This window comes from Apus apus, chromosome 4 (genome assembly GCF_020740795.1).
Source record: "Apus apus isolate bApuApu2 chromosome 4, bApuApu2.pri.cur, whole genome shotgun sequence".
NCBI classification, from domain to species: domain Eukaryota; kingdom Metazoa; phylum Chordata; class Aves; order Apodiformes; family Apodidae; genus Apus; species Apus apus.
This window is the reverse complement of record NC_067285.1, coordinates 106,295,340-106,321,926: the sequence shown is the minus strand read 5'-3', so window position 1 is coordinate 106,321,926 and position 26,587 is coordinate 106,295,340. Positions and strand designations below refer to the sequence as shown.

At 47.0% G+C, this 26,587-nt stretch overlaps 1 protein-coding gene across 5 annotated transcripts in view; it reads right to left on the bottom strand.

Annotated features, from left to right (window-relative positions):
• MXD4 (MAX dimerization protein 4) overlaps window positions 1-20,615 on the bottom strand; it is a 38,056-nt gene extending 17,441 nt beyond the window's left edge. The window contains exons 1-4 of one of the 5 annotated variants that reach the window (XM_051617101.1): window positions 20,471-20,615; window positions 19,734-19,902; window positions 11,219-11,404; window positions 10,252-10,281 (exon numbers count right to left, since the gene is read on the bottom strand). In XM_051617101.1, the coding sequence (XP_051473061.1) occupies window positions 10,252-10,281; window positions 11,219-11,404; window positions 19,734-19,902; window positions 20,471-20,534 (449 nt within the window). In that variant the 5' untranslated portion in view covers window positions 20,535-20,615. The remainder of the gene's footprint in view (window positions 1-10,251; window positions 10,282-11,218; window positions 11,405-19,733; window positions 19,903-20,470) is intronic. The other 4 variants (XM_051617103.1, XM_051617102.1, XM_051617104.1 and 1 more) reach the window with 4 other exon arrangements.
• Window positions 20,616-26,587: the final 5,972 nt, after the last annotated feature.

Genomic DNA, 26,587 nt, shown 5'->3' with positions numbered 1-26,587 from the left:
ATTCATTTCGCACATTAAAACACACACACTGCAATTTAGTAGTCCTCCCAAATTAGACCTCTCAAACCCATCTGTCTTACTGGCACTCAAGTTTCTTAGATTACACTGCAAAGAAACTTAAGATTTTAAGTTTGTCTGTTACCTCAGAATGGTGACAGACCTAATTAGATAAGGAAAGAGCCATTGCAAGATCATGCCATTCCAGTATCAAGAAGTTTTAGTTGTCACTTGAAGTTACACAGAGATACACATGTACTCACACATGCTCCCCCTTGAAACCCCAAGAGCAGATGAGGACTCACCACCATTTACATGAGTGTGGTAATGCTTTGGTCCTCGCTGGCAGTGGAAACACCACAAAGCAAATGAGCACAGCAAATTCAAACCCACAACACTGGTCTGCAGCTCTGCAGCAGGTGTGTTTTCAGTTGCCACCTTTCACAGTACTCTTCTAAGCAATTTACTGGGGACTGCTGAGCACAGGTCGAAGAGAACTGCATTTACTTAAACAAGGAAAAGCTGCATAATAACAACGAGTTTGCATTGGGCTTACACAAAGAGGGGAACAGGATGGTAACTATAATTTTTCACAAATTAAGCATTCACCAAAAGGCAGCTGAAGAGGATGCAGTCTCCACAAACGGCTCCAGGGATCGTATATGACCCTCTCACATGGTGCTTAAGGCACAAGGTGCAGTGTGGCTCCGTGCACACAAGCTCCACGTTTATCGACTGACAACACCCCAGAGCAAGTCACTGCTTACAAATCAGCTCATGGCTTGAAACCAGCTTTAATTATCAGACTGTGTCCGTACATCGAAATGCTAAGCAAGAACACTGTGTCTCAGGGCATTTGCCAACAGGAAGGATCTTAAAAAAAAAAAAAAAAAAAAAAAGGAGGGGGGTGACTACAACACTTAGAGCAGTTGAGCTGTAGCACAGCACTAAGTGACGAGAGCACGCCACGAGGCCTAGAGAGCTGTTTCTGCCTAATTTTAAACCTCCCTACAGACCTAGTTATTTTACACATGTCAAACGAGGGGAGAAATGTGTTCAAGATTTATTTTTTTTTGCACCACTGTATGAAGCCAAATTAAAGCAGAGGCAAGTCAAGCTGAATTACTTTAGCTAAATTAAAAACATGCATTGCCGTCACACACTGAGCACGAGGCCTCGGGATGGCAGACAGCCGGAGTTAAGCAGTCTTTTCGTGCATCAAGCTAAATGAAGAGTGTGAGGCATTAGTACCTGCAATCCTGGGTACCTGTGACTGAGGTTTTATCATCTGCTGCACCTCTATATCCAAATGCCAGGTAACTAGCAAGCACCCAATTGAACTAGCCTGACAAATACTGTAGGGATTCCATGTTCCCACATGCAGGAGGCACCAAAAGAAACAACAGCAATTCACACCACAGTTTTAAAACCTAACCAGAATTAAGGCAGCTGTATCTCCAGTTAAACAATCGCTTTCTCATTCACAGAGGTAGGAAGCTTTAAGCTCGGACTGGGAAGTTCAGTATCAGAAAAGGATGTTTAGTCTTATTTCCATTTTTGCTTTTGCTAATACTTCCCCAGCACCTGTACCTACCAAAGCTTCGTGGCCACCTTAGGGGGAGTAGCTAATAGTGGCAGCTTAAGCGTGCACAAGTGAAGTTAATTGGCTTCTGGGGGAAAGGTGTTGCTGTCTTTTATTGCTGTAGATAATTAAGATGTTCTCCAACGAGACAGCTGGGGTGCCCTATGATGAGAGCAAGGTATCTGTTCCAGCCAACCAAAGCTGGTTCAGACCCCAAGGGAGAACACAAAAGGAAAAGAAGAAAAATCACTGTGAAGTAATTAAGAATACACATTGTCAAATGTCTTGCTGTACATCTCCAACTCCATCACTGAAACCTTGTAATTAAAAGTGGATAGAAAAGACAGAGTGAAGTGTATATATAAACAAATCTAGGAGGATTAAATGCACTGACTCTAATTAAACATGGTCTCTTCCAAGGCTACAATAGTTACTTTTACTTTCATATGAATTAAAAGCTGAGCAACACTTAGGTAATATTTCCCCCCCAAACGGTGATAAGATCTGGCATCACAGGACAGTGGAGAGTTACAGACATCTGACAGTCCTGCCTCAAAGTTTAGATTTAGCTTCCCACCGCACAGATAGTGCCTTGTTTATAATTTAATTTCCGTCCTATTTTCCTTTCTATTGAACAGTACAAAGCTGGTTGTCTCTGTGCCAGACAGGGTGCAGTTGAGCAGAATCTGAAAATGATCCATGTGGGGATGAGAAGGTGCAGAACAGCTTTTCAAAACTCTCTGCCCTTTGCTCCTGCTTCTTCTTTCTTCCCCACAGAACTCAGCCCACATTTCTTAAACACAGTGTCCTGAGGTTATCATCGGGCAATGGAAGGAAGCACCAGCAGTTTGAATCCACTTGCCATTCATGTAAAGACAGGCAGTGGGAACCAAGACACCTTTCAGTCTATTTCAAATACCTGTTAGCACCTAAAGCCAGTAATTGCTTCCAGCCAAACACACACAACAAGCTCCCAAATTTCCCTAGCAGAAGTTATTTGCTCCACCCCTGCTGTTCACATCAGCAGTCAACACAACAGCACTTAGCCATCAGGATTAAGTCAGCTTTCTTGGGGAGTTACAGCATTTGCTACCTTTATGTTTCATAAATACCAGCTAATATGGTATGTAAAACACACAGTGTCTGTGCACACACTGATGTTACTCCCAGCTTCACAGGAGCTGCTGAGTTCTGGCAGCAATTACACACCAGGCAGGCCCCTTATTTAGCACCTTGTATTTTTGTTTAGCTACCTAAATTGAAACACCAATGAAGATAAATTTGTTAGGCATTGCTCCCAAGGTGGCAGTTGAGAGGAGAGGACTTGCAAGTAGTTCTCCAGCCTTTTAGAGATGTTTTACTACATTCAGATGTAGTCTCTGACTGTTCCTCGAGTCTTCCCTTGAACAGCCAGAGCTGCACTGCTGGCTTTCAGGTGCACTTGCCACTTCTTCAAACCCCTGCAGGTACCACCTCAGTATACCCAGTTTTCATCTGTGGCTTCCACAGACTTGACTGGTTAGGATTCAGCCAACAACTCCCATCACCCATGAGTAAGACTCATTTCAGAGGCCAGCTTCTTACATACCTTAAATACCATTAGCTGCCTAAATTCCTTTAAAAAAAATAATAAAAAATCAAGCTCCAGCTCAGCTGCCCAGATGTAGCTAAGCAAGCTTAAATGGAAAACTTGTTTGTTTTTTTTTTTTTAAATACCTGATTCAACAGATCTTTTTATTCTTCTATCAAGAGAGCAGTTACCACCAGGCATCTCTTCCTCTATATGCAGGGAATCAGCATCTAGACATTGCCTGTATGGCCTTGGAACTACCTGGAAGTCTGACCCATTGACCTCCCTTTTGTGCAAGACCAGGTCACTCTTTCTACCACACTGTCTAAGAATTGGACAGGACAATTAGCAGATGCTGAGAACATAAACCACCTTTCACGTTGTCCATTAGAGGCTGACACACAATGGACTCATGTTTGGAGGGAGGGATGAGGAAATTCAAGTGGAAAAAAACACATGCGCCTGGTTCCTTGCCCATCTGTTTTCCACTGGCTGCTTGGCTGGCCAGGAAGCACACGGCTTTCTGGAGCCCAGACCCAAGACTGCACTTGGGTTCTGCAGTTCAAAGCTGACTTCAGCACAAAAAAGGATGGTACAATTCATTTCAAGACTGCATTACAGTCCATTTTTCATTGCCAAACAAAAACTCTGTCCAAAGCGCGAGGATGTGGACATCTCTGACACCTGGAATATAACCTTCTGAGCAGATTAACTTCCAAATTTCATCTGCTTAATAAAACCTTCCTTTCCAAAGCAGAGTCTAGGTAGGAAGATACTTCTTTTGGGACTGCATAAGCAGGTGAGCTGCTTTGTGCATTGAAAAGACACCAGTTCAGTACATGGGCATTTAGCTATTGCAGCATCTAGTACAGAATAAGCCACAGATCTGGACATATTCTGACTGTCTAGAGTTGGGGAAAATTCAGGAAACAATAGTATTTCAGCACAGAACTTTAAACCTTCTAATTCTTCAAGTCTGTGGATTCATCAGACTCAGAAACATGGGACTTCTCAACAGAAGCATAGGACTTGATTTTCCATTTTGTGGGTCCAGTTCTTAATAGACTTTGCTAAACAAGCTCCACAAAAACTTAAGGGACAAACACCACTATAAACTTTCCCCCTTTGTTGGAAACCTGAGGTTAAATTATAGGTGAAAGGGGGTTTGACCTGAGACTGAGCCTTGCACTGGCTTGAGGCACCCTCAGAGAGGCAGTCACAGCTGAGGTGTGATGACAAAACCATGGTAGCTGTCTTTCTAAAAAAGGCAGGTCAGACTCTTAGGACATTACCTTGCTTAAGCACTGCAAAGGTATATTAACTGCAATTCACTTGAATTGCAATAAACCACTTCACACCAACCTGATGGTGTAAAAAGTTCCTTACTTGATGAGAAAAGCCAAAGAAACAGATGTCACCCAGAGGTAAAGTCCTGCTAGCAAGACGAGGTGGTTCCCACAACTAATGCAACAGCCACATTATCTAGATGGCTCATGTATAATCTGGACATGTCCTAGAAATGGCAGCAGTTTTTACAACACTGGGATCTATACCAGGTCAGTAAGACCCATCCAGCACAGGAACTGCCAAAACTGGATGCTTAGGAGAAATATTAAACTGACAAAAAGTGAACTGTACTATTCTGTACTTTAAATTAATTCCATCACTCAAAGATACAATCCCACCCTCTCCCTGTACTGGCATTTGGGTGTGCCTGTGACAATGAGCTGGGTCAGGAAAATGAGATGGCTGAAGAAGCTTCTCCCTCCCTCTCCTGTGCCAGCAGGAAGCAGGACCAAGCAGCAGCAGCAGCAGGCAACTGGGCTGGGGCAACCAAGCTGGGTTAAACTCACGATGGAAGCGCAGCAGCAAGGCCCATACTGGGTGATGCTTCCTGGGAAGTACCTGACCTCCAGCACCTGGTTAGGGGATTTCCTCAGCTAGTGGCTGCACTGTGGCCATTCAACATGATGGGTCAATGCAGTTAGATCTTTATGCTGCATAACAATACCAACTGCAACCGTAATTTGTGATTTTGAAAAGGCAATCCACAATAAAAATAAACATTATGTATTGTTTTGCTATGCTATTATTTCAATGACCTTTCAGCTCTGTTTCAAAACTCCCAAGTTGATCAGCAACTGGTGACTACTTGCTTTTCATTAACTCAGCAATTTAGTATCATGAAGAACCACAGACAGAATTTCAGGACATCCATCTATGCAGTCTCTCAAGTCTATACAAACTTTAAACTCCAAGTAACCCTGGTGGGGGAAATTAACGTTCTGAAGAATGTAACTGCTCCTGGCAAGTCCATCTGCACCCCATGAGAAAAATTACTATCTATTAGAACTTAACTTCAATGGCACCTACTCTGTTTACTTTACCAGCTAATATTGGACGTCATAATGCTCCCCATGCTCACCCCCAAAATATGTGTGGTTTTCATCACAACTTGCATTTATATACAGGTACTCCTTCACAGTTATGAAGATGCATTACTACCACCTTTTTTCTGACAAGATTTTAGGTTTAGACAATACACAAAGCACTACCCAAAACTCAGGACTGCACTGCCTTCTGCATGCACAGAAACACTTTCAGTGTCCCCTGATCAGCACCATAAACAATGCATACCTTAGGTTCATTTGGGAAGAAGGAAAGATTTGTTTTCTCCTACTAAAAGGTTTTGCAAGTCACTACATCTCATGTATTCCTTATCCTGCTCTTGCACTTTTAAAAATTCAGGGCTGTTCCACTCAGCTGCTCCAGGCCAACTCCACAGCAGCCTCAGCTCACTGCACTACAAACTAGTGAGCCCTGTACATGTGAGAACTGCTCCCTGCTCCCTCAGCACCCTGTGATTGAGCTGAACACTCACTTGGAGCAACTTCCATAGGAAGGCAGGGAACTGCCCCTAGAGCCCACCTCTCCCAACAGCAGTGCCTGGTTTTTACCTCCACCCAGTTCAGCTTTTGTCAAACCTATGCCAAAGGCCCTGGGATGGGATCTGCTGACTCCTCCAAGTAGGAGAGCACTTGCAACTCAGATGCTGCCCTGCTGAGCACTGCCATGCTCAAGATAGCCCCTTCATCCTCCCAAAGCCATTAATGAGCTCCCTCTTCTAATTACAGTCCCACTGCTTGCCAGGAGTTTACTATGTTGTGGCATGCAGGCAAGACAACTTCTACTTTGGCTAATCTGTCCCTTCCCTCCCTCTTGATTTAAAAAAAAACCAAAAAAGCCCTCACAGAGGAAAAAACAAACAGTCTGACAGAGGCAGGTGGCAACTGTCCATCTAGACCAAGCTGTATCATGGTCACCCAGCCAAGGCACTCATTCTGCTCACACACTGCCAGCCTGGGGACAGCAGCACGTGGCTTGCCTATTTCCTCACTAATTCTTAAAAGCTGTTCTTTAAAAGCATTCTGTTCCACAAGCTACTTTCAAAGACTTGGCCATAGAAATGATATGGTCTTGAAGCCCTCTTGCAGCAGGGCTCCTCACAGCCAAGCAGGGTTGAAATGACTCTGTCACCAGAGGAGCCCTGACAGGTCAATCCCAGTATCCCTCAGCAGGGCTCCATCTGCCTCTGACAAGGAAGGATGGACCACGGCAGGGACGTGTTGCTTCCTCCCGCAGTCCTGAGCAAGCTGGGGGAACAAGTCCACACAGGAATAACAGAGGGCAATGACTCACTGCCTGCACAGGGCACTGTGAAGATCTCAGTGCAATCTTCAGGGGGATATACCTTGGTTATTACATTGTCATGTGTAACTAGTATAAATTGATGCAAATAAATGAGATTATGCTGTGTCTTTTTAAGAAGCTTGAGTCTCTCATGGATTCTTGAGGTTTTTTACACTGTGAAAGTTGAATTCCTCTGTACAGGTGTCAGGTTAGGTCAATTTAAAAAACTGCATTATTACCAATGTACTTATTTACATTGCTCTGTGAAAGCATAATGATACATACAATGGTCTGGCTAGAAACAACAACAAAAAATATATCCATGAATATCCATGCATATATTTGTCATTAGGAACTAAGTTACATCCGAGTGCCATTCTGATTGACCTGTCTGTAATTATTGAAGTACCTTCTAGAACCTCATCTGACCTTAAGGCAGATTTTCTGCCTTCCCACTTTTTGTTTAGGAGGTTTCCTGTTTCATGGCTCTGAGATGCAAACCTTAATCACACAGCACCAAAACAGGACTGCCACCGGAGGGATGAGTCCTTACAGAATTCCACTCTGGTGAACACACACTGAAGTTCTGAGCAGGGTATTGTAGGGAGCCTTGAAGCAGAGAAAAAGGAATTTTATGTATAAGTTGCTGACCAACATTTCACCATAACTCTAGTCTGAATTCTATCATATAATGACAGTTTTTGTTGGAATTATGTCTGTGCTTCCATTTGTCTTCCTCTGAGCATCCCCTCAAGAGCATACAAAACAGACCCAGCAGTAGAAAATGCAAATTAAAGTAGTGGTGCCAAACAGCCGAGTCTGCACACACACACACACACACACAGATCAACTGCTGCCATTCCTACTGACGTCAAAACCAGAGATAAAACCTCTTCTGTGCAGCACCAGTGCAGAACATGAAACAGCATCACGTACCAGTACATGGCTACTGTGGCTGTCTGGTTAGTCGCAGCTCTGGTCACCCTCATCCAGGACACAAAGGCCCTGTAAATGAGGAAGCCATTTCCCTGCCCTCCAGCACTCAGTCCAGCCCACAGACACCACGTGAGGGACTGGGCAAGGAGGAGGATATGAGCAGCCATCTCCTCTCTTCCTCCTTGACAGGCTCCTGTGAGATAACCAAGTGTGCCTCAGCCAGAAGCATCATGGCTGTGGTGAGTCAAAGACACTGGTCCTGGAAAGGATACACCTCCAAAATCAACATCCAGTGCTTCACAGCTGGCAGGGCAGGGCTGCATGGGGGAAGAGGATAGACTCTGCTGCAAGGACCAGCTGCTACAGAGACTCACTATGGCTGGGAATTTTCCACTAAACTTTCCAAGATGCTTGACAGATTTTAATGCAGTTTTAGTAAAACAGAGTGAAAGACAGTGTGATCGGGATTATCAGCTCATACACCCACAATGCTGGAGGAGGGGGTTGTTAACAAAAATTAGAATTACAAGAGTCCTTTGCACCCATTTTTTCCCAATTAGGTAACTACGATTGTACACACCTCATCTGCTTTTGTGAACACCTGTTTGCACACACAAGGATCTTGCACTAATTTGCAGATTCTCACCACGAATAGTAAAATCTGGCTTCAAGTATAGTGTAACTGTAGGAGGTACAGCAAGCAGCAGCTCTAACAAATATTAGTTGCATAATCACAAGACACACCTTGCAGTTTACTGATTTTGACCTTGAGATGGCAGAGAAAGAAAAGCTAGCAAGGCAAATACTATATGGTCCAGCTACTACAAAGATACAACACAGAACTGAAAGTGAGAACAGAGATTGAACAATTAATAGATCCTTCTTCTGCCCCTGCATCTGCTGCAAATGCTGCTGTGCCTCATTTACTGAGCAGCTTAAACATGTTAAGGCAGAGCAGGGGGAAGAAGAGGCAACTCCATGCCCAGGTTATAAAAATGCGTAGAAGAAAAAAAAAAACAGGAATATGCAGTTTAAATTTTTGTGAGTCAGCAGTGATAAAGCAGGGGAAAATGATGAAATTAAACAGAATAACTGGAAAGAGGATGGGACAATAAAAATGAGAGTGAGAAAGAAGCACAGTCAGGGACAAAGATTACTTTTTTAATTTTTTTTTTTAAGTGTGACCGAAGGACAGAATTTTGCATGAAGTTATTTTCCTGAAGACTCTTTGTCAGCAGAACTTCTGCCAGCTGATTTAACCACCTTAGCCAATGCTCTGCATTCTGCAGTCTCGGCCTGTGTTTGTGAGCTTGAGCCTTCCCCTGTTCCTCTCATCTCTAGGATGACCACGTGGCTATTAGGCATAGCTGTAGTTTACTCATATTACAATTAAACTACAGGAAAGCATGTAGGCATGCAAGGGAAGTGATGGTCTAGCTGCTACATAACTGCAGCCACAGAACAACACGCAAAAAACCCCCTGTGTGTTCAGTCTTGTTGTGCCATCAACCACGTTTCACGTTCCTCAGAAGCATGCAAATAGATTTAAGTCATATTCACACATACACCCCTCACTTTCTCTGGATACATGAAACCCGAAAGACCACAAGCTACATGAAAAAGAACAAAAAGCTACCTGAAAGAGAGTCTGTCCTGTTGCATGAGGGGTAAGTGAAAGGCAGTGATCCTGCAGTGAAGGTGCCAGGGCTCTGATCAGCCAGGGAACCGAAAGCCAAAGACTGGCACCTTCAGAGCAGCACACCCCAGGAGACTTCCTACAGCTACAAAGCCCATCTGCAAACAAACTCTGACAAGGTAGACAGTAAACACTGCCTCCAACACTGTGCAAACACGAGTTCTTTAAAAAGCGGGTCTTCAGGGTCTAATGAATGTCCTTGGTAAGTAAGTACAGCTTTTCCCAGCGCTGGACACACGGATCAGGGCTGCAGCCCAGGAGTTGCTGATTTCTAGCCCACACACAGCTCTCTGGACAGGACACGTACCAGCAAGGAAGCAGACGGAGGGGGAAAATACATCTGTAGGTACTTACATGCAAGATGAAAATTAACTGCACTTTAGGCATACTTTAAAAAAAAACACAGAATAACCCTGTGACATATTATTCCCCAAAAATCATCCACCTTCATCACAAAATAATTTGATTGTACTTAAAGCATTTAACACCTCTAGCAAACATTTGCTGCAATCCGAGTCTTTTATCAGTAACAGCACAGTTAACTGGTTACAGCACTAACCAGTCCAAAGCTAATTATCTGGGATGTTTCAAAATAGCATACCAAACAACATCAAAAAGCCAAATAATATCATATCTATTAGATTTTAGTTTATACCCCCCCCCAACTTAACAAACTATTCAGTGCAGAATCAAAAGAATTTCAACAAAATATTCTTCAATAAGCATGGTAACTCTCATGTCTGCCATATATCTTTTAATTCACTTTTTTTCAAGACTTACCTATGTTTTTCTAGTTCATTGTGTGACGACCTATTAAAAAGAGAAAACAAACATTAGAGAAAACAGTAAAGACCAAGATTTAGAATATTTAAGAGCCAACAGCTGCATAAGTTGCCAAAGAGCTCTCTAAAACATGTATCTATATGGATTATGAAACAGCCTCGCTGTTAAAATTAGTTCACTTTTACATCCCTTAGATACTTCAATGTATCATCTTAATTTCCATGAGTAAACGGTGGGTTTAGGGGGGAATTATAATAAATTTGCATTTATTAGTGTTCAATAGATTCAGAAACAGAATTTGACACAAAAAACTGAGCAGGTTAGTAACAAAAACAGCCCACAAGGTTTTCATCTGTGAAGAAAAATTATGAGGGGGCAGAAAGTGTTAGAAGATCTAAATGGTAACAGGTGAGAGTAAAAAGCACCCAAAAAGCCAGCTTTCAAGCCCACAGAAAAGCAGAAGGAAAAATCAGCAGCTAACCACTGCCACTGCTGTTGACACCTTAGTGGCAAAAAAGAAAAAGCCTTTTAATTCTTCTGAGTCTACAAACAGGGGAAAAAAAAAAATAATAATGGTCCCTGAACTGACCACATCAGCATGCTATTCTCTTCCCATCTACTAGGATTCAAGGCTTTTTTTTTTCCCCCCAACCCATGCCTCAGCACTTTGCCATTAGAAGGTGGCCCTGACGTCTTGGGAGGATTTTATTTTTTTTTAATTGATTCAGGTGGGAATATTAATTCTGTTTATTTATACAGCTCAGATTAAAAACATTCCTAAAATGAAGTTATTGTTGCCACTTCAAAACCAGCAACTTCCCGGACCTGTAGTCTTGCCCAACTAAAAATGTTTGCAGTACTTAAGGATCAAAAGACACAAAGGCGGTGGCAGCTTTTTTACGTCAAAGCAGCTCTCCTAGAAGGTGCTGCCATCCCTGCCTGCATCTGGGGGTGAGGTGCTGACCGGGACGCCTTTGTGGAGGTGGAAGTGCACAGTCCATCGAATGAGCAGAGACATCCCAGGGTGAGAAACTCCTCCTGCACAACTGCACGACGTGCCCAGTGGCAAAGCTGTTCTGCCTCTCCCCGCACAGGCGCAGGCGGCTGGATGCTGCGGCATACCCAGGTGATCCTGGTGACGGAAGCATCTCTCCAGCCACAGAGAGGGGATAAAAGAAAGCAAAGCTCATGCAAAGAAATAACCAACGAACAAATCCACAAGCTGTCTATTTCAGCCTGGCACAGCTCCTGATCTTGAAAGGAATTAAGCAAACTGACCCCCTATATGTAGAAGAAAACTCAAATGCACACAAGGTTCAGAACTGATGTTAATCCATTTTAACTGGAAAGCATTCCGGTACCGTTACCAAGACATCAGTTATCTCAGCCACTACCTGATACCTGTTTCTGAAAAGCCTATGAATTTAATTTTTTTAACTTGTTGCAGCAAGTCAGCCACAATCAGGTAAAATCCATGTTCCTACTGTGCCGTGCAAGTGCTCCTGACCAATGCAGCAACACTGAAAGTGTTTTACACTTATTCTGTGCCACTTTAATGGGTCAAGGTGGGCTGCCATTTGCTGTGATTTCCTGTCTTTGCCATTTCACCCTTATAAGGGAATATTGTTTTTATTTTCTGCTCCTACACATACAGAGATAGCTCAAGCCTTCTCTCCAAGAAAAGTGACAAACATGCCAAATCCACCAACATTTGAGTTCAGGAGGAACCATTCTCCCCAGACACCCCCAAAGGACCTGTCTAAGGCACAGACACTCTTCACATGGGATTCTGGGAGAGAACAACTACAGGCTGGCCTAGATTCAGCCCTATGGCATGAGCCCCACTGACATTTTTGGCAATTATACAAAAGATTAACACAATCACTGTGATGAGACAATTCCAACCTGCCTGCTGCAGTGGAGCTCAGAACCATCTCCGGTGAGCACACATGGTGCACCAGCAGAACCACCCGCCAAGAAATTCAGCCTGCAGAGAGTATTTTCCTGGGTTCAGGGAAGATGCAATTAGTACCCAGAAGACCTGCAGGCAGCACACCCACAAGGCACCTCTGGCTCACGAAGGGTGACCCTGGAATTCGCCTGGGATAAATCCTGCCAGCCCAGCTTTGGAGGGGCACAGCTGCCTGCCCTGGTTATGCCAGCTACCAAACAGCAGCAGCAAATGTGTGCCTCTTTGCAGAGCTCTTTGGGATGCAGAAGCCTCACCAATGTGTGCAAACACAGGCACCAGCCACACATTTCAGGACGTGCAGAGAGGCTGACTAATGCCTCAACTATCAGGCCCTATCTGGGAAATGAAACTGAGAGTTTTGACATTTACCTGGCAGTTTCTCCACCTACAGAACAGGCTAAATAGCCTATTATAAACATGATGGTTTTTCAGAAGAGTTTAACCTCTCTCTAAATATTGTTTATTCTCTCCTTCACTGTCTACAGCACAGTACTTTGCTAGAATATCCAGCTTTTTCTGTTCTTCATGCAACCTGAACTGAGGGGAAAAAAACCATAAGAACTTGTCCACACACAAGCCAGTACCCAAAGCACTACCTCTGTTTCAAAATAAAGTCTTTTATTACTTCAATAAAAGATAAATTGTAGGCCAGGACTAAGAAGATATATAGATATATATATATATATACTACTGTAAAGGAGACAGACGCAAGACTTTGGTTTTCAGACAAATGGTCTGTGGAACCTTTCAAAAGCAGCTGCAAGAGAATGAAGGCTTTTGGTGTATAGCTTAACTTCACTGTATTGGACTCTGAATCTCCACGTAAAACCTGGCGGAGTAGTGATGAAGGAAAGGTGTCAATAAAAAGTTCAGATAAAAATAAAAGGGAAAAGCCAACAGTAAAAAAATCAACAGCAAAATCATAGATTCAGAAGGAGGGGATCAGCAATGCTACTGCTGAGACAATCCTAATATCTCTTTAGCAAATTCTGAGCAGTTCACCAGCTAAGAAGCAGCAGTTAAACTTCCTTTGTGAATAAATTGTCAAAAAAAGATTTGAAAGAAGGGAGGGAGCCAAGTAAACACAGATATTGCTGTGTAAGATGCTGTGCCATTTCCAAGACCACATTCCCAGAGCTGTCCCCTACCACCACCCTCACTTCCATAAACAACATTTCTAGGCATCAGATTTGAGCATTTGATTGATGCAACATTCAGCAGATACATCTAAAAAAATAGGTGGTAATTGAGATGATGAGACTAACACAGAAAGACAAGTCCCCCTCGAAGTCGACTTTCTACAGCTTATGGCTGAACCAGCAGGAACTGCCCACATTCGTTTTGGGCTGAGGTGCCACTCTGTGCACAGTGCACTGCCTGTTCCACTAATGTGACACCTCCCCTTGCTCCTCTGTCCCTTTGCCCCACCAGACAGTGCATCTCATCGGAACAAAGCCAGCACAGCTCCTGACAAGAGCAGGGATGTATCAGCAACGCTGCAGAAACCTCTTCTCCAATGCTACGGGGCGCCAGGTCCCAGCTGTGAGTCACCACGTTGCCACCAGTTGCCAGTGCATTTTGAAGCACTACGGGGAGCACAACAGGCCAGTGAACAAAGTGCTTAAAACGGTGGCAAGTGCTCTGCAGGTGCCAGGGCTTTCTTTACAGGCAGGGCTGGCAAGGTGTTGTACAACCCCAACGGCAGGGGATGCACCTCCACCTAAGGTCGCACAGCACTTGGAGTGCCACGTGTGAACCATGTTGCTTGCACTTCAGCTTTTGTCTAGGCCAAAAAGAGTAAGAACAAACAAAGCAAGAAGTTTTACAAGGTGCTACACACTGAGTGTCTGCATCCAATTCCCACTCCCAAGTGCACTGGCGCATAAGAGCCCGCAGCTCACACTCTCACAGCCTTTGTGTTTTCCGGAGTGTGCTACACAGCTTTTCACTGGGAAGACCCTGATCCTCTTCCAGGGAATTCCCTGCCCACACATATAACCTTCCGTGAGACACAACTGAAAATATTACAGCCCACCACCCTAATCACCAGAGATGAGGAGCAGTGCAACGCCAAACCTGAGCATAAGCACACACCCTGCCCCGTAATGCACTCCTCCCGGGTTGTTGGGGTTTTTCCATTTGTTTTAAACTGGACACATTGCTTACAGGCTGGGGAAGAAACGGCCCGGATGGAATTAATCGAGTAGAACTGACTATTGCATTCTCCTCATAGCAAAATTTAACCAGCCCTGCAGATTCAGCTGGGATCTGGGAAGCAGGCATCCTCGCACAGCCAGGATGCAGAGCTCTGGCTTCAGTACCTCATTCAAGTTTGTGCTGCCATGTGTTTGCGGTGCTGAGGTCTGAACATGCTTCTAATATGGTGGCAAATTCTTTTCCTCAACTGCACGAGCACTGCAACTCCCAAGCATCACAGACCTCCTGCTGTTCCTCAGGGGTGAGAGACCAGTTAGTTGGTGAGAACTATTATATTGGGACTAAAATGCATCAGTTTTAAAAACAAACATGGTAATACCAATTGCTATCTCTCTACCAGCAGCTTAAGGGAAGTAAACCCAGAGGGATCTACTGAATTCAGAAAGCCAGGCAAAAAACCAGAGGAGCCATGTCTGCACAGCCTGGTTTGCAAGTGTTTTACTCTTGGCCTTTCACAAAAACAAACAAACAAACAAACAAAAACAACAAAAAAAAAACCCCACCACCCCAAAAACCAAAAATAAACAAACAAAAACCACAACAACAACAACAAAAGGAAAAATAAATTAAATAAAAATCAGGCTCTGATTCCTAAGCTGCTTTGTGCGGGCATGGAGCAACATCTGCAGAGAGCAAGAGGCTTGCTCTGCAGGCCACAGGTTGACCCTCACCGTGAGCCAACATTAACAGAGGAATTCTGATATTAAGCTCTGTTTTTATTTGAAACACCAAATGCAGCTTTCATCTTTTTCTAGAGATAACACTTCACCAGAACACTGCACAAAGTACAAGTCTATTTATATAACATATGACCAAAAATATTAATTGACACAGGAGATATATTTATAAACCAGCATTTATTTTGCTCCGCTCCTCCTTCAGTAAACCAGCTCCTAAATTAACAGGCCAAACACACTGCACCACCAGTGTCCAGCTCCTTTCTCTGCAAGTAAATTTAACTGTGACCTCAGTGGACTGGCATCTAATGCTGAGATTTTAGTTTTCATTTTACCTTATTTCTGACCCTTTTGAGCTCAAGCCCCCCCGGCCCCGCGCACAGGCGGACACACGTCTCACACCCCTGCACAGCTGAATTCACCCCACACCTGGTGGGTGTCATTACATCCAGGGCACAGGAAAGCCCCGTGTCTGTCGAAGTGCCCTGCCTCCTGAGCAAATGTCACCAAATTTCAGATTTGCCTTGTACTCCCCCCCGGCACCCCTCCATTTCCTCGGCTCAAACGGCAATCTCAGGGGGGGACTTCTGAGTATTTGTTACTAACACTTCCAAGGCACAACTGCACTAAATCCAGCTGCTCAGTTTCTGTCTTTTCTTAAAGCCCAAACACATATGAACAAGAATTATTAAGACTGTGTGGGACTGCTTCAGGAACTACAGCTATGGCTCTGCAAAGAACAGATATTTATTATACTGTGGTCCAGTATCTGATAAATATTACTGTCACAAGAAGATGGGACCTAGATTTACCTCCCCCCTAAAAGTCAATCTTGTGTCTTTCCCCAATCTCTTGTCCTCTTTGCAAAACAAGATCCAGTTTGCCAGAGGATTTTGCTCAGAACTACTGGAGGGGAAGAAGTCTGAATCTCAGCTGAGGACACGTTACAAATGGCGAACCAGAAAGAGAGAGAAAACAAAGGAGTCTGGTTGATGTGACATGGGAAAGGGCACACCATAGGAAGCTGAGAAGAAAACACATACGATCAAGTAACTTCAAAGTAGAAGTTAGAAAGAAACGGCTAAAAATTGTGTCTGATTGCTAACAATAACTCCAAGAATGTTGTTTAGCAACAAACTGCTAATAAACACTTCCAAATTTGATCTGAACCATCAGTGGATGACGCAAAAATGTTACACTCCTATGGTGGACCAAAAGCTTATAGGTTTTGGTTAAATAAATGCAATACTGCTGATATTTTTTCCTTGCATGAACCCAAACCTGACAAAATCACTTCTCATTTAATCGCAGCTGAGAGGCCAGCAAGCTTTTAGTCCAGACCTGAGCATCCTGCCCAGAGGATCCTGTCCAGCCTTCCCTCCCTTTCTCCTCCTGCTGGTCTGGGCCTTGCCAGCTTTCCATGAGAGGATGGAGGTCTCCAGATACAATTTCTTACATGAACATCACCACCACCTGGGCAGAGGAAGGAGGTGTCCATCCCTGCCCCGTCCCACCGTGCCCGGCCAGCGCACCTGTACGACACGGGGGACGTGCTTCATGCCCCACAGGCAGGCAGCATGGGCAAGAACACACAGAACAAAGACAACAGGTACAGCACATCAGGCTTCCTCACATCTGACAGTTTTTCTCCTCCTCCCCTCTTTTCTGTTTTTCCAAGAATGAGGAGGAAGATGTTTTTATATATCGTGTATAGGTGATGAAGCATGAAAAAAAAATATAAAATATATACGTATCTCACTTTTTAATCTGATCAGATGCTGCAAGCAACAGCATACAAAAATAGAAAATTAAAACAACAACAAAGCCCCCTGCAGTTTTGAAATGGGCAGTTACCTACTCCTTTCCTTCTCCTCCAAGCTTAAGTATGTATTTTTATATGTAAGAAAAACAATGCAATAATAAGGCTTAAATTTCAGACACATATGCAATCATGTCTGCCTGCATCTGATGCTCCAGAGCATCTGGAAAACGGTTTAAGTGGAAAAATATGGACAAACACTTTGTCCAGTGGTTCACATCACACACGACCACTGTAGATCCTCTGAACTTTGGCCAGTCGTCTCCCTCTGTTAATCTCCGAGTTGCTTTGGAAGATTTAACTGTATTACCAAAAATTCACAGGCTAGTCTGGGGCTCAGACCTTGTAGCCTATAAGCTCCAAATAACAAACCAGTGATGCTGGTGTACTCCATGCATTTTAGATTGGAAGTTTAAACACAAGGATCATTCCCCTCCTTCAAATCTAAGCTGACAGGTAGACTGAAGCAGAGATTGCAGACATGGGCACCGCATCGGTAGGTACAAGGCAGAGATGCCCACACAGCCTTGCTGCTGCACCTCCATCCCCAGCATAGCAGGGTGCTGCATTAAAGCAATGCACCTCTGCTTCCCACGCCAACAAGCCAGCCCAGTGCTCGTGCTGAGCCAGGCAAACCACCATCCTGGTGGTGGTCACCCTTGAAACCGCTCCTCAACAAGCCTCATCCAGTCCCGTAACACCAACAATGCTTCCCTCATCTAACCACTGCAGCTAGAAGGAAAAGAAAGTGTAAATAAACACACACATTGCATTCCGCAGGATGGCATTTTTGAACGCTGCCACTGCTGCAGAATCAGACCGTAAGACTGAACAGGTAAATAGAAATCTACAGACGGAGAAAAAGCAGGAAGGTAACTGCAAGCAGACGTCTATGCCTCAGCCTTAATAATGCTAGCTAAACTGCAACCAGAAATCTTTTAATTCTGCTGTATTTGATAGATTACAAATCCTCTCCTAAAAACTCCTGAAAGCAGCTTACAGTTCAGACAAATAACTGTTTTGCAGCGGATGACAAGAGACCTAAGAACAGAAACGATGGAATAATAGCTCTGTAAGTAACACAGATTTCTTGGATGCAAGAGACAGAAAAGAAGAAATCTGTACAGTTCAATGAGCTGTTTGCAGCTGGAAATCTTATCAGACGTGTTTCAGTTAAGTGAGAATTTTTTTAAAAGGCAGTGAGCATGCTTTTTTTTAGGAAAATAAAATAAAAATCTTCAGGACCAAAGTGTCTCAGAAAACAAGACACGCCTCCCACGCTTGATGACTTTCTTTTTTAAAATGAACTGTCATATTCTCCATGCTCCAAGATGAGACAAAGACTTCAACTAAAAACAAAAGATGTAGGAGTACTACAACAAATACCCCCTGAGATGGTTGCCTTACTCGGACCCGGGGCACAGGGGAACGATTGGTTCCCCCCTCAGTCGTCCTCAAGACACATTGCTCGGCCGTGGAAGGCACGGGCAGGGCGCTCAGCAGCTCATGTTTTTCTCAAGGAGGGAGCCTGTCAGCTTTTCATTTCACTTTGCAGCCCCGGTGCCCCCGGAGCAGCCGCTGGCCCTCTGCCCCGCACCGCCCCAGAGCCAGCAGCCCCAGCTGCCCGCAGCCGTGCGGGGTGCCCGCTGCCGTGCGGGGTGCCCGCTGCCGTGCGGGGTGCCCGCTGCCGTGCGGGGTGCCCGCCGGAGGGGGAGCGGGAGCGGAGCAGGCCCGCCAAGACTCACTGCTCGTTTGGAAAACACGTCACGTGCGAGCCGAGTTCATTTTAGGCTATTCTAGAGGAGCCAGCATCCAGCACCAGCGTACAGAGCAGAACCCGTGCTGGGGAAAGCACTGCCACTCCAGGGCGAAGCAGGCCAAGCTGGGCACAGTCCTCGGTCCTCTCCGGAGAAGCCCTGGAAGAGCAAAGCAGAGCAAGGCACAGCAAGGGCTGGAGGAGCTCCCAGGCAGGGGCCGGCACTGTCCCTGTAAGACAGCCTCCTGCACGTACACAGCCGCTGCCCGAGCAGCAAACAAAGCTGCGGAGCCTGCGCACAGCAGCCCTCCCTCCGCTCATGCCATCGCAGCACAGGTAGCGGCTGCGGGGAAAAACAACGAAACCACCGCGACCACGACAAGGCGGACGATAATCGCGATAAACAACCCCCGAGTCATGCACTGGGGACGGATCTGCATGCGGCGGGGCGGGTGGGCGGGCTGGCGAAGCCAGCGGTGCAGCAGAAACCCTGGCGAGGTCAAGTTCACCCCAGCACCTTCTCACTCACTGCCTACAGGAGAAGTTGAAGCTCACGAGTGGGTCTGTCCCACCGCCCCGGACACGCTCCCTTCTCCCAGCCCCGCAACCGGAGGCTGCATCTGCCCCGGCTGCGCTGGGGGAGGCGGCCGGTCCGCTCGCTGCCTGTGGTTTATAAATAAATGCCGAGGGGGGGGAGGGGGGGTTAAATTAGTGCCATGCAAAGAGAAGTCTGGGTGGCGATGATGGTGTTAAAAGATCTGCAGTGAAAGCGGCCGTCGGTGAGCGCAGAGCAGAGGGAGCGATGAGGGCGGATGGTTCAGAAGTGCAGTGAGTACCGAGATGGTGTACGCGTGGCAGTGTTTATATGAGAGATCAAAACAGAGCCAAGCCCATCCAGGGGAAAAATGGCGACTACCGGGATGAGGGAAACTAAGACACCGGATTAGTTATTATTTTTGATAAATGTATGCACTGCACATGAGCTAGACACATCGGAAAAGCTGCCGATTCATTCTGAAAAAGCGGTGCGTCTATTACCTGTTATTCTGGGATTTTCTGGCCATGGTGCCTGCCTTTGTTTTCTTTCTGGAATAGTCACTATCGAAGGGTAACACTGATGCATAGCCATGTTCTGCTTCTAGGGACAAAGTCAGCATTAGTGGCAATATATTTTTTCCATGCATTTTTTTCCTCCTTTGCAGGAACGCTAGGGTAAAGAACAGAATTTTTTTCCGGTTGATTTGTTTGGATTTTATTCTGGCATCTCTTAAAAGAAGCGAGACAAAAATAAAATATATATAACTCGATAAACCAAAGAAGAAAAAAAAAAAGAGAAAGGGGGAGGGGGGGGGGAAAAGTGCCGAAATTAGGAGGATTATTCGAGTGCAGATGAAAAACGAGGCGGATCATGCAAACCCTTGTCACGCTGCGCTGGGGGGAGGGGAGCACTGCCATACAATTAACGACTGCCAGACCCCGAGCGTGAGGTGTCCTGAGCGCTGCGACACACGCACAGCCCCGTCCGGAGCCTGACCCGAAAACAACCGAGAGACGGGCAGAGAGATGGACGTAAAGAGGCAGGGAGCGGAGCAGCGCTGCTCCCCGGGGCAGCGCGGTGCCTGGCGGGGCGCGGGGGCTCCCGCGGCGGCCGGGCAGGTGAGGTGCGGGGCAGGTGAGGTGCGGGGCTGCTCCCCGGCCCGGCCCGCCCGCCGCAGCCTCCGCACAACAAAGGCCGGCAGCGGGTGCCCGCCTGACTGCCCGCCTGCGCCCAGTACCTCGGTCTCTTCTCTCCAAGTACTCGGCCGCTTCCAGCAGAATTAACAGAGAGTTCAATTCCATGGCTGTCCGTGCCGAGCCGAACCGTGCCGAGCCGTGCCGAGCCCCCAGCCCCCCGCCGCCCCGCGCCGCGCACCGCGCCGAGTTCACGCGCGGGGGACTTCCAAGCCCCCGATTATAAGGCACCTCTCTCAACCTACATTTGACACAGAGGCGACGGGCAAGCCCCGCCGCCAATGGGGCAGCGCGGCCGGGCGGCGGGGCGGGCGGCAGGGAGGCAGCCGGGCCAACCGGCAGCCGGAGCCCCCCCCCGCCCCTCCGGCTGGGGCAGGGAATGTTGACAGATCCGCGTCGCCCGCGCCCATTGGCCGGGCGCGACGGGAACGATTTAGAAGCCGAAGCTTAGCAACAGCACGTGGTGGCCCGGCCCCCGCGCCCGCCGATTGGCCGGCTCCTTGCATGTTAAGCAGGGAGCGGCCGCCGATTGGCCCGCGTCGCGCCATGCAAATGAAGGCGGGGAAGGGGCCAATGGGGCGGGAGGCGGGCGGGCAGGAGGGGGCGCGGCGTTGCTGGGAGGAAGAGGCAGGCGGAGGGGCGGGCGGAGCTGCCTCCGGACCCGCCTCCCGGGGCGCCGGGGAACCAGGGGGAGCGAGGAAAAAGGGAGGGGTGGCAGGACCCGGGAGCCCCCGCACGCCGCTGCCGCCCCAGGTGACAGCGCCGGGGCTACGGCAGGGAGCGCCTCCTCTGGAGGGAGCCGCCGCCGGGCTCCGGCCCCGCGCCCCGGGGCGCTGCAGCCTCCCTGCCCCTCGCTGCCGGCCCGGGTCAGGCCCGGCCCCGCGGGGTACGGGCACTCGCAGCCGCTCCCTGCCGGGAAACGGCCCCGCGGCTCTGCTGAGGGAGGCCGGGCGGGCGGGCGGGGGGACGGGGCTGCGAAGGAGGCCGGGGGAGGCGGCGGCCGCGGGGCCGCGGTGCGGTGCGTCCGTGGCCGCCGCGCTGCCCCTGGCTGGGGAGGGGGGCCCGGAGCCGCCCGGGCATGCGCGGCGGGGCTGCGTGTCCCTCGGCGCCGGGCGGGTTTCGCACAAAAAGAGACGTTTTAGCCCGTCGGTAGAAGCGGGCTGGTCCCTCCGGGGCACGGGGGAAGCGGGCGGCGTGGTCGCTGCGAGGGAGGGGAGGGAGGCCGGGCAGGAGGCAGGGAGGAGCTGCCTCCTCATGACGGTGCCCGTGGAGCTTGGCAGGCGTCACAGAATCGCCCTGGTTGGAAAAGACCGTGAAGATGATCAAGTCCAGCCATCACCTCGATCCACCAACCATCACCTCATTTACCCGTTCGGTGTTTAAGCCGTGCCCCTAAGCACCACGTCTGTGTTTGTTTTAAACACTCAGAGGGATGGTGGCTCCTCCCCCCCCCTGGGCAGCCTGTTCCACTGTCCAACCCCTCTTTCCGTAAAGAAACTTACTTCTAATATCCAGCCCAAACCTCCCCGGGTGCAACTTCAGGCCGTTCCCTCTTGTCCTGTCATCATCCACTTGAGAGAAGAGGCAGCTCCCACCTCCCTACAACCGCCTTTGTGTGGAGGGCAAAAAAAACCCCGACCTCCTTCCAGGCGTCAGCAAACGGAGGGTCCCTTGGCATCACCGGGCCGTTGCCTTGGGCCCTTCTGCATCTGACAGCAACAAGAGGCTCTTGGTGTGCCCGCGGTGGGATTTCTCACCCCCACCTCTGGCTGAGGGTGTTCCTAAAGCTAGCTGATATTTCAAGCAGATTTTGACTGCTTCTCACCAGCAGGGCTGCAAGTCAGAAGAGTTAGCACATGACTACAGCTGAAAGAAAAGCCTCCTGCTTTCAGAGTGGAAAGTATGGCAAGAAATGAATCGGAATAATAATAAAAAAAAAAGGCGATGCGTGTGGGATGCCAGAAAACGCTGTCGAAATGTGCCTGGCACATACGTGGTGACGCAAGAGAGGAGAACAGCAGTACTGCAAAAACATGCAGAGAGATCTACAAGAATTACTAAACTCCACAGAACAGTCTAACCTGCCGAATAAAAAAGAAACAGTGGAAAGCTCTCAGAAACGCAGTCAAAGCTACTGCCAGCTTTCCAGCCCTTGCCAGCATATTCAGCTGCCTTTCGTCATCTGGATACACAGAAGCCATCTACCAGAATAGCCTGGCTCCTGGCACCGAGGCTGCACAGGAAGGAGCTCAGCACCTTTCCTGTCCACACCATCCTATTTGCGCTGCTAACTTTGCATCCTTATCTCAGAGAGCTGCTGCACAGCTGTTGCCTAAAACTAGCTGGTTTAAACACAAGCAAGTCGTTTTAAAATAGGCACATTTAAACGCTGGGCTGTGATCACACATTAGTACATCTTCAGGCCAAAAGTGCTGAAGCCTGTAATCAGTCCTCCTGCAGAACAGCACTTAGGCACACAAGTGGTCCCATTGATTTTAATTGAACTATTTGAGTAAGAGCTATTCAGCATACAGGAGGGTTGCAGGATATTGTCCTCTGTGTTTATTCCTTGGCAAAAGATTCCCTACAGTTCCCTTCCAAGAGGATAATAGCGATTCAGATTAAAGAAAAAAAAAAACAGGATTATGTTTTACTCTTTTTACTGGATTTTGGTAAGACTACATATACATTATACTCATACTTCATTAGTCTGTATCTTGTTGCCTCAGATAACGTGAGTGTAACGTGGCTCCTAAACATTGCTGGTCCAGGCATCAGGGATGAGACAAAATAAAAAGCTGTAAAGAGAGCAGAATTGTGATTGAAGTCCAAGGGAGTTTTGTATCTGCTTGGAAAAAGTCTGACTCCATGGATTATAAGGCAGAAGAGAATTTGGTGCATAGATTGCAATGGGGAAAAAAAAATGCTGTAACATTTTCCACTTGTTTGAACTGTTGAAATTCTGCTGCACGTGGGTGAGACAGTACTGTTTTCACTGTAAACCCCTTGAAATTCATGACAGTTTTGCTGTTGACTTAACTGGAAGTAGGTTTAGACACTATTTGACATTGCTTTCTGTTATGAAATAGCAGGAAACCATATACCCATAGGTCTGTGTTGTCCACACAGGAAAGAAAGTTCCCTTGGCCTGACCACGTGTGTAGGGCATGTTGTAAAGAAGATGCAAAGATGTGCAGATAAAGCACTGTTGTTTTCTAGTCACAGTGATCTAGCAGTACCTCAGCTTTTCAGAGCACCTCTGTGTCTCAGTGTATGTGTCTAATCAGTCATTATGTCCAGAAAGGAAGATGAACATGTTAGGTATAAAAATGCTCCTGGGGGACAGCAGGCTACACTTGTATGAAAGGCCAGGATTCAGGTATGGATTTACTGAGGCTCTGAAGGCCTGAAGCTGCTTCTGCTCCTCCCCATCACCCTGTGAACACACCACTTTCCTCTAGCAACAGATGAGTGCAACAAGCACAGCACTGGGCAGGGCCTCGGGAAGGTGTGTGGCCTCTGCCGCACACCAGTGCCTGCACTGGACCCTCCTCCAGGGTCATCCAAATGCTGGGTCTCACTCCCCAGCAGCTTCAGCCCTCGCCTTCCCCTGCACCCCTGGAACCCAGAACCAGCAACCCAACCTCTCCTGGGGTACAAACCGTCTGACTCCATGTGATTGCTCTTTCTGCTTTTAAATGTGGACAGAAGTATTTTGAAGACAGTTGTTTTAAGGTGATTGAGCACAGTTTCATAGTGCTATTGACACTTTGCAGGCCCCTGTGCTTCCACTCTTCCCTGCACAGGAGGGTTGCTCTGGGGACAGAGGGGCCACTGAGACCAGCTGGACTCTGGTAGGATCAAGCCTTGTGCAGTGCTGTTAAGGACTGCAGAATAGGGACCAGTGCAGTCACAAGCACAGGCTGATTTCTGTTCGTGGTAGCTCTCAGCCTCAGGCATCATGAACTATATTAAAGTCTGCTTGAACTACACACACACAGAGCCCCTTTTGAGGAACTCCAAGTAAACCCACATGCATTTAAGAAGGACAGTGCATGGGTTGGTTCATACCAAACAAGTGCTGACACACATTTACCTGTAGTTGCATCAAAGGAGCTTTCTGTACAGCATGCAGCTGTTAGAGAGAGCTGAGTAGTTTTACCAATATTATTTCTCCTAGACTGAATTCAACTGAGTTCTTCTCAGGAGGCACAATAAAAATCTTTTAAAATACCTAGAATGAATCATTCTGGATCTGGTTTTATTTGTGTCAGTGAACCAGGACTAGCTTTGGTGGTGTCAGCATGGGTGCAGAGGTGTAAAATGGGTGTGAAAAAAGATCAACCAAATTACTCCAAGAACTGAAGGACATACTCTTAAGACATACATGTGCTCAAAGGCTGTGCAGATTTGCGTCTCTAAATAGCTTTTTTCCATTTCTAGCAGGAACAGCTGAGTGCTAAAGAAACAGCTGGTCTTCAGTGATAAGGGGTAGCTGCCACTTTGTGGTGAAGTTTGGAAAACTATATTTAGAAGCAGAAGGGAGAGGCATCAGCAGCCACACCCCACAACCTGCGTTGTTTGCAATTTCTTTACTGCACTTTGTGTTGGAACGGTAGTACTTACATTTTTAAGTGCTACAATGCCTTTCTTTTCCAAAGTCCATCCTGTGGCGTGACATGATGTGTAAGATGAGTAACATGAGAACTGCTGACTGCCCCGAGTTGTGATGAGGGCAGAGCTCTGAAGTTGAGGATCCATAATTCAAACAACTTCATTCACTGTTCCTCACACGTGGCATGAAAAAAATAGTTAGGCCTTCCATTCTTTTCAGATTTGACTCACTGCAGCTACTGCATGTTTCTTTCTTTCATCTTTTTAGATTACTTACTGTGTCTTATCCCTATGTTCAGAAAAAAACGTTCTTTACTGTGCCTTGGAGTCCATGCCCCTGTTTCCTCAGGTGTTGTAAGGGTTAGGTAATTAGCAGAAAGTTAATTGTCTTCCCACACAGGGGGGGATCTGCACTCAGAGCTGGCACTGACAAGTTTCAGCTCCCTGTCTCAACATCTCAAACCCCACTTGATTTCTCATCTCACCTGTGATTCAGATTATGAGCTTTGTTCCCTAGATGCAGAAACCAAAACACCCGAAAGCTGAATAGGAAGAAGTTTCAAAAGTAACAATTTTGTCAGTGCCTAAGCTCAATTTGAAGCACTTTGGCTGCCTCTTACCTTGCCAAATAAAGCATGGCCAAAGATCACTCTCCATGCCTGATCTCAAATGGCAAATGTCAGTGCAGCCGCTTTGCTCTGCATCTCCTCTGGGCTGCTACAAGTGCACATGTAGCTTTCAGTAATCACTTTATTTCATGTGTTGTTTGCTTTTAGTTTGGGGTGGGTTTTTAAAGTTCAGAGTGCCTGAAGATGCGTGGCAGCCCATCAGAGAGCTGTTTCAGAGCTGAAAGCTGAGGTTTTGTAATGTGAAGGCAGGTGGGTATCAGGGTTAATGCGTTTCTGCTACAATGTTGAGGGACTGTGTAGTGTGGAGGAGTTACGGCTGTGCAGTCTCATCCCATGTGCCTTCTGGGTTGGCCCTGGGCCTGTCATACCCTTTGGAGTGCACCCAGGCATAGGCTTGGAGAGTAGCTTGGTCCAAGCCCCTCAACGACAAATAAACAGTATAGAACCAGTGGGGTCCCATGGACCTGAGTGACTCCCACACGTTTGGTTGGTGGGCTCTCTACACGATGCTCGCTAGCCCAGCTTGCTGCCTGCTCTTGACCAGTAGTTTGCTGCACTGTTTGAATCACTGGCTTTCCCAAAACAACTTTATGATTCCTGGTCTATTTGTGATTTAGCCAGGCTTTATGAAATGCTATGGAACAGACAAGCTTGAAAATCAAATCTGAAAAAAAACCCCAATACTTCAAACTGAATGCCAGTCCCTTGTATATTAATTTCTTTTTCAATTGCTGTATTATGAAGGACAAGATTTGCATCTTAGTGTCCTTGAGAGTTTGGCTGCTGGGACCTTGAATGCCCCACTCTGCCAGCGCTCCCGAGCAGCGAGACGTGCAGTTCCCTGCCGCCAGGCCCTGCAGCCATTTCTGTGATCAGGCATGAAATTATTCTTAACTGATTGAAGTGAGGCGTAGATTG